The sequence below is a fragment of the Trichogramma pretiosum genome, unplaced genomic scaffold (assembly GCF_000599845.2).
Source record: "Trichogramma pretiosum strain Unisexual culture from Peru unplaced genomic scaffold, Tpre_2.0 scaffold61, whole genome shotgun sequence".
Classification (NCBI taxonomy): Eukaryota; Metazoa; Arthropoda; class Insecta; order Hymenoptera; family Trichogrammatidae; genus Trichogramma; species Trichogramma pretiosum.
This window is the reverse complement of record NW_019641638.1, coordinates 480,483-488,832: the sequence shown is the minus strand read 5'-3', so window position 1 is coordinate 488,832 and position 8,350 is coordinate 480,483. Positions and strand designations below refer to the sequence as shown.

Here is an 8,350-nt window from a genome sequence, read left to right as displayed (position 1 = left end):
GAGAAAATTTTTTAACGCAAAAATTGAATATATAAATAAAGTGACAACGAAGAGTGTGCCCGTGAATATCCTCGTACCAAGTCGCAGGATATAGTTGTTGACTCTCTACGGAGTGTGTATGTGATGTTTTATCGTAACGACAGCGACGAAAAGTGATGATAAATAAAAAAAGGTCATCGCAAGCTCGCGTGTGACGGATTTTGCAGACGAAAGAAATAAAAAAAAAAAACAAGTGGTGTTGTTATACAGTTCGTTTCTTTTTTACGTTGGTTCGTTCTTGTTTTTTTTTTCTTCCTTCTTTTTTTTTATTAACTCGAAAACGATGTTTAAATACCGTGTGATCGTGAAGCTGCGTCGACGCAACAAAGTCGAGTAGTGAACACACACGCACGCACACGCACGCACAGGAGGCAGAGAGAAGAAGAGAGGCACCTGTGGGACATTTCCAGCTGCATATGCGTGATATAATAAATTAATGAATTGCGAGGCGATAAGAGCGACGAGCCGACGACGCAGAAGAAGAAGAAGAAAATTCATCAGCGACGAGTGACGAATTTTTTTGTGATCGTTGTTTTGAAAAATTAAATAATCACATGTGAGGAGGAGGGAATAAAAATACGAGTGCGGAGAGAGGAAGCAAAGATCACGCAGTTATCCGAAAAGTGCGAGAGACAGCTTTTTTGGCTTCGATCTTTTGTTTTTTTTCATACTTGCTTTATATTTTATAATTTTCTCTCCTCTGTGTTCGAGGATCCGTCCTGTCAGTTCGAAGAAACGGTGCTACTTACTACTTTGTGTTATATGGTGAATAAAAATAAAGAGAGAATAGCACGAGCGGAGAAGTGAACTTCCGAAAACTGTAGTACATACGAGAGAGGATCGTCGACAGAGAGGGAGAGAGCAAAAAAGCTCCTCTCCAGAGAAACACAGTTAAAAAAAAATAAGTGCGCGCGAACTTCGATACAAATAATCCAAGATGAGGATCAAAATGCCAGCAGTGAGGATCGCTCAAGGTAAGCACGAAACAAACAAAAAAAAACAAGATAAACATTCGCGTCGGCATATAGAGTGGCGCGCGAAAAACCTCGTGGCAGAAGCATCGTGCTTTTCTCTACCCCCATGACGACGATGATATCGCGCGCGAGCTTCGTTGGTGGTGGTGAGGGGGTAAACGTTCTCCGTCTCCGTCTACGTCGGTGTGATACACGGTACGGATATATCCATACTTTCTTGGGCATTTTTAATTAGCCTTCCCCGCGAGACTCTCCGCAAGCTCCTCGCTTTATACTTTCGCCGCTACCCCTCCGACGCCTCTCTTTCTTTTCTTCACGCTCTTTTTCGCTTAATATACATAGATATATATAATACGCGTCGTCGTCTTCTTCTTCTTCTTCTTCTGCTTCTTCTGATAATATGAAAAGTACATCGCGACAGCAGCAGCAGCAGCAGAAGCGGGTGGCAGCGCGGCATTGGAGCGACGACGACGAGCGAGAGAGAGAAGGAACGGTGGGAGAGGGGTAGTAGGAAGGCATTGTCATGCGCGCGAGTTTTTCACCCAGTATTTTCCATCCTCTCTCTCTCTCTCCTTTTAAGAGCTTTAAAGCTCGCAAGCTCTCTCTTTCTTTCCACCCACCCGCGACTTTTCTTAATTACGAGCTGCTGCTGCTGCTGCTGCTACAAGGGGGGTGATATTCTTCGTCTTATATTCTTTCTAACTAGTCGGCGAGATGACGCCGAGGTGAAAAGTCTCTCTCTTTCTCTCCCTCGTATTTTTTCTTCGGATTTCGATGCCTTGGCTGCAGTTGACTTTTCAACGTTCCGTCAACCTCGATCGCACTCGTTATTATGTAATGTACGAAGACGCGTGACTCGTGTGTATGTGTGTACCGAGTGTGACAGTGTCTGAAGCTCTTCGCGAGATTCGCTGCGCATAATCCACCAGTGATAATTAGCCAAATCCTTTTGGCAAAGTGTGATATACGCGGCCACCTCGCGAGTCGTAAATTATACTCACGGACAGCCTTGACTGCTAAACCGATGTCTCGTTACTGCTGCTGCTGCTACTGCGTTTAGTTTTTAACAGTGCGTTAAGAGAAAAAAAGCTCCCACGATTCGCGCTCGAATCAGCTCTGCTCTCTTTGCGCGTTTGCAACGACGATAAAAAAAAAGCAGTAGAAGAAGAAGAAGCAGTCGCTCTCTTTCTCTCTCTCAAGATCGCTAATTGCGCCGCGCGGCTTTTCTTGAAGAGTCGTTTCACCGCTGCCGCCCCCGCGCGCGCATTAAAGTTGTAGCTATATACACGTCGTATACATGTGTAAGCGCGCGTGTGTGCATATTATAATATCGACACGTGCTTGACATATGCACGGAGCGCGACACACGTATCTCATAATAGTTGCAGTTGCGTCGAGCTAATTTCTTCTCCTTCTTCTTTTTTTTTCATTTTGATCTTTTGACGAGCACCGCCGTAGTCTCGTGATATATGTGTCACTTTACGCGCGTACATAGATTCAGTACGCACAGAGACAAAAAAAAAGAAGAAAGAAAGAATTATAAGCGAGGGCTCGAGTCGCGCGCGTGATGCGCTCGCAGAGATAGATCAAGTTTTCGTGTATTATTAAGTGAGTGAGTAAGTGTATGTAAGTAAGCGCTCGTCTCTCGTCTCATTTATGTGTGCTTTATAAAGGGGGTTGAGGTAATATAGCGAGGCGCTCTGTCGTGTGTCGAGCGCGTGCAGTTCAGGTATATTTTGCATACCGGAGAATCCACCGACGGACACGTATGTATATTCGACGATGAATACACGAAAGCGTCGCGGGGCAAAAAATCTGTGTACAAGTCCGTACGCGTGCGGAGTAACTCCAAAAATTATCAGAAAAAGCTCGCGCGTGTCGGCTAGAATTCGTAGAAGGAGCTTCCGTCGCAACGAATCGAATTGTTGGCAGTAGCAGCAGCAGCAGCAGCAACAGTGGTATAAAAAAAAAGAAGGACTAATTGAATCTCACGAGTGGAACGCGGAAACGATATACATAATGAAACGCGAAGACGCGCGCGCGCGATATCTCTCCCTCGCGGTGCGTGTGCTGCGGCTCACTGTGAGCCAAAGGAGATTCTTATCCCGTGTGTGTGTGTGTAGCAGCAACACAACAATATAACGAAGAAAGGCGGCGATTCTCGCGGAAAATCGGGGCCTCATCGCGCGCGCGATTCTTCTGCACCCACACGCGCACAAACACACAGCGACCGACGACAACGCTGTATACTCGCTGCGACGACTAATTGCATATATACGTAGTTCTCTCTCGCTCGCTCAAAGCACGGATGTACGTGCGATTTCACGCGCTCTAGGCTAGATATACATTTTATGCACCTACCTGTAACACGGCCAGAGATGAAGATTTCCATTGGTGTGTATGCTCGTGCGAGGAGGAGCAGGAGGATTATAATGTATATATAGTAGCGGCTGAGAATGCGTTTATTAAAATATGGCACGCACTTTTCGTGTTAATATTATGTTAATTGTGCGACTTGTCGAGTGCCATTATTATGTATTAGGCGTGTACTGCGAGGATCGGATATCGATGCTTTCGATCTTCGCATCGGATTGTAAGTATATGAGGTCCAAAAATACCGAACGTATCAACGAGTGTATCGAATTCACGTAAACATTGTTGAAAAAGCCCCACGTTGGGCGCCAACCAAATCTCGAATTATAAAAAAAACAAGGTATAAAAGCAAACGGTGGACGCGCGAATCGCCGATACACAGCCGCTCGCGCTCATAGCACGTAAAATAGTTGGTCGTCGGCGAATGAGGTGGCGCCACGAGGTGGTGTGTCGGGCCGCCCGCGCGTACATACACCGCGATAATGTATACATTATTATTATGTGTATACACAAGCCCGACGATGCGTTGACGCGCGCTACTGAATCTTCGCGCGTTAACTCGTTTATTTTTAATAAGGAATAAAAATGTATAATACGGGACATCTCTATAATTCATGTGTGGCAAAACTACTAACGTATTAAATTTTCCATTTCTTTTTTCTGCACTACTCTCGTTATCGAGTGGAAAACTACGCGCTCGTGGTCGATCTCCGCTATCTCTCTCTCTTCCACTCGATCCAAACGTATACGTATGCGTATAGAAATGTTAGAATTACGTGCACAGGTGCACACAGGTAGTGTATGCGGGTGTCTTTTCTCGCGGGCGCGATAAACGCGGCTATACACAATATTTAATACGAAACTGGCGCGAGGCACGACTTATTACGCACACACAGACTTCCATCTTGTTTGTACATTGTTTTTTTTTTTAACGCGTCCGCAATGATTTCTCTTTCTCTTTTCCTCTTTTTTTTTTTATTGCCCGTGCGTGCAACAATATTTGCAGTCGACCTTGCCTCGGAGCGCGGATTATGTTTACGCGCGCGCCGCAATTGCAATTTTTCGGATACATAATGATCGTGTACAAATGGAGATATTGGCCGAATTGACAAGGCTCTTCGTTTCTCCGTATTTGTTCTGGCGAACGTGAAAAATTTTTCTGCACGCGCAGACCTTGTTTTTTGACATTTGATGCCAGCTCGAGCGAGAGAGAAGCAAACTCGCGTTCGCTCGCTCGATAAGCTCGTCGGCGGGGCCTGGCTTCGATAATTGTAACGAGCGAAATAAAAAAAACTCATCGATGCAAATTACATGCACGTTGGCTACGTGTGCAAAGCCGAGGTGTTTGTGCTTACTTTTTCGTCATCGTCGCGATGATGATGATGATCGTCATTGCCGTTGATCTTTCACGCGTGCGTAAACTCGATCGGAGCAATCATCGACGATCAATATTGTACCCCCCGATTCGTTTAAAACAAAACACGAGCTGCTCTTTTTACGTAACGATCCGTGTCCCTCTCCTCGCTCTTTCTGTCTTTCCTAATGATACACACACACACACACACACACACATACGCATGTGTAAGATATTGTACATTATTTGTCTCCTTATCTCGCGCGCCGCGAGGAATCATAGCAGAGCTCGGGCTCTCCGCGCGCCATAAATCACGAGAGAGCAAATACAGCGCGCGCGACGAGAAGAGGCAGAGCTATATACGCCGAGTCATCTATCTGGGTATAGGCAATAAAATGACATTTACCGACTTAGATATGACGTCTGTCCCTCTCTCTCTCTTTATTTCTGCTTAACTGTGTGTGTGCGTACCATATCTGCATAATAATGCACAATAAAACGTTGTCCGAGAGGCAGAAAAAAAGAGAGACAAGCCGCAATCAAGCTCTGGAGAGGGAGAGATGACCTTCCGACGCAGCAGCAGCAGTATTGGGGCGAGCACAGGCTTTTATCGTCTTGTATCATTGAGACCAATCTCAGGCAATAGGCAGAGCAATTTGGCCCAGGCTGAAATACGACTGTCATCGAGTGTGTGTGGGAGAGAGAGAGAGAGAGAAATTACACGAGCTCTCGCAAGCTCCGAAACAACGAAACAAAAGGGGTGTTAAAAACTAGCGGCGGCCCCCCTCCTCGACCCTCTCTCGCTTATAATGGGCTCTTACCCGAAAAAGCCCCGAAATTGGACGTCTCAGATTGGCTCGCTCCTATACTACTTCTTTTTTTTTTTAGTTAGTGGCTGCACAAGAGCGCCGATAATGAACGGCCGCGCGTCTTGATAAACGATTATTGGCGCGATATAAAACCGCGACCAATTGATTAAAAAAGAAATTATAGCCCGAAGAGAAAGAGATAGAGGAAAAATTACTTTTTTTGTTTCTTTTTTTTGTCGGGTCTCTCTGGCGTGTGTCCGAAGTCAATTGGCTTGTATGTATACATTACGAGGGATATACATAATGGACAGCCACGCGCCGCAGCGCTTAAAAAGCACTCGTCTCTCTCTTCCTTGGGCCCGTAAAGGTGTTATATCCATACACATGCTCGACACGCGCTTTAATACACATATATTCAAAGCAGCGCGGCTCTTGTCTTGTTTATCGTTCTCTCTCTCTTCCTTTTTTTCTCTCGTCTCAACCTCGTATTGTATACGTCATTCCTATATACAGCAGCAGGGTTCATCTCCCCAAAAAAGTGTCTAGACGCTCGAGTCGTCGTTGTCGTCCCCTTGCAGCAGTAGTAGTAGCTGCTGGACAATTTATGTTGTATACCGACGAGTCGCTCCGTGGTGTCAGTTTCCAGTCTCTCTCTCTCTCTCTCTCTCTCTTGGCCATTGTCCAGCTAAGGTGTTACACGCACGACTGTATATACGACGGCAGCTCCGCGATAATCTAGCCTATTTAACGTGTTCCGCGCGCATTATGTTATTATACACGTCAGAGAGAGAGAGAAGGTAACACACCCCACCTGTAGGATGACTGGGCCCGATGCTTTATTATTGTAACATGTGACCAGGGGTCACTTTCTTCAGGTGCCGAAAGAAGAAGAAGACGGAAAAAGAAGAGAGTCTTTACATCGTTTATATCCCACACATCACCGCCAACGCTATGTATACTTACTCCTCTAGCGCAGCGGGGACAATTTCTTCCTTGCTTCTCAAGGATATGCAGTTATTCCGTATCCATGAATTTCCAATTGAACGACGCCGAGTGTATAATACGGCGCGTCTACGCGTATAAAAGGGCGAGACATTTTTTTTCTTCTCTACTCTCTTTCTTTCTCTTTCTTCCTCACTTTTTTTTGCGGATAGTTAGGCACGATCAGCTCGTCATCGTCGATGTACATTACATATACAGAGAGAAGGCTCGCGGGGTCGTAAGTGGATTTACTTCGGGCACCCGAATGCGATGAATACCACGGGCTAGCTGCGTTTAGTTGAATCTTATTATTTGGTCCCTGTGTGCGTGTGTGAGCGCGTATGTCCACACGTCTGGGCATGTATAAATTCCCGAGATCGATTCTTCCCCCCATCCGATATACGCGTATAATGTGTACCAAGGCTATTTGCGACCCGGTATATATAACTTTTTTTTTCTCGGAGAAATGTGTATTATAGGCCCACGCGGTCGAGGTGACATAGAGCTGCTGCGGGTTTAATTGCTTGTAAAAATATGGGCAATTTCCGATCGCTTTTTATTACGTGACGATGATCTATCTATGCTGCTGATACTTGTCTGGAAGCGAAAGAAAGACGAAAAAAATCTCGAAAGGTCAATGACTACGTCGACGATATACTTAATATACCTTTCGTCAAAATATAACATATATCAACACAAAAGCTCGTCGCGAAGCTCATTAAGCCCGTGCGTATTATTATGTATCGTCGACGAAGATCGCGAAAAATTTCGACGATATAATAATATATATCTCAGGCATCGCGTCGTTGCTCGGTTATAATTCGGTCCGAATAACGGCCAGCGCGGACCCTCCGAAAACACAAATATAATATATAACCACTGCAGCGCATTCCACTCGCAGCAGCGGCGGCGCTAAAAATATACGATGTTATGAATGCGCCCGTGTGTGTGTGTGTGAAATGTACAACAGAAAAGCCCTGTGTATCCAAGTCCAAGTTCACTCGTCGCGTCGTCGTCGTCGGGCGAACATTATAGACGGAAGAAGAAGACGAAGCAGAAGAGGCCGTCATCAAGAAGAAAATTTCCAAATAGGTGGAATACACGTTACGAGCGTGTATATAAACACACACACACACACACATACACACGCATAGAGTCGTAACGAACGATTGTGTGCGTGCGCGCGCGACCCCGACCTCTAGCAGTCATGGGAACGACGACGCCGCCGCCACAGAGCTCCGCCACATAGCGTGAGGCGAGTGAAAGAAAGAGAGAGAGAGAGAAGCTAAGCCCGGAAGCACGTAATTAAAAAAAAAAAGAATAAAAAAAAATGAAGATACCACGCGTAGGTGGCAGCCAGAGAGAGAGAGCAGCTCTCCGCATAATGTTTATTAAAGGAGCATCGTCCGCGCGCCCGCTAATATGGGAAGTTTTTCTACTACTATGCACTGCTATGCGCCGCTAATGGAGAGTTCGTTCGCCTCCTTTTTTTTCTCCTCTCCTCTTCTACTTCTTCTTGCTAATTCGTTCTTTATGTGTATACACGCGAATTTTTCTCAACGCGAGTTCGTTATTATATAGCGTATACCTACACCGACTTCGGACAATTGCAACAGGATCCTTCTACTGTGTAATAAAAATTGCGCGTTTGCGATTGCACGCAAGAATAGCCGAACGCGCGCCGAACCAAGGAAATGCACTTCTGCATTCGTACTTGAAAGCGTTAAGGATTTTTGCTTGAACGATCGTCGCTTCGATCAGCAGCTGTTACAAATAACGCCTTATCACGTCCTGCGTGCGAATTGTCCTTCTTATAATTT

General features: G+C 45.6%; 1 protein-coding gene across 1 annotated transcript in view; it reads left to right on the top strand.

Moving 5' to 3' along the window:
- Positions 1-261: 261 nt before the first annotated feature.
- LOC106654021 overlaps positions 262-8,350 on the top strand; it is a 28,709-nt gene continuing 20,620 nt past the window's right edge. Inside the window, exon 1 of the mRNA XM_014373709.2 lies at positions 262-1,013. Coding sequence (XP_014229195.1) covers positions 977-1,013 — 37 coding nt within the window. The 5' untranslated portion in view covers positions 262-976. The remainder of the gene's footprint in view (positions 1,014-8,350) is intronic.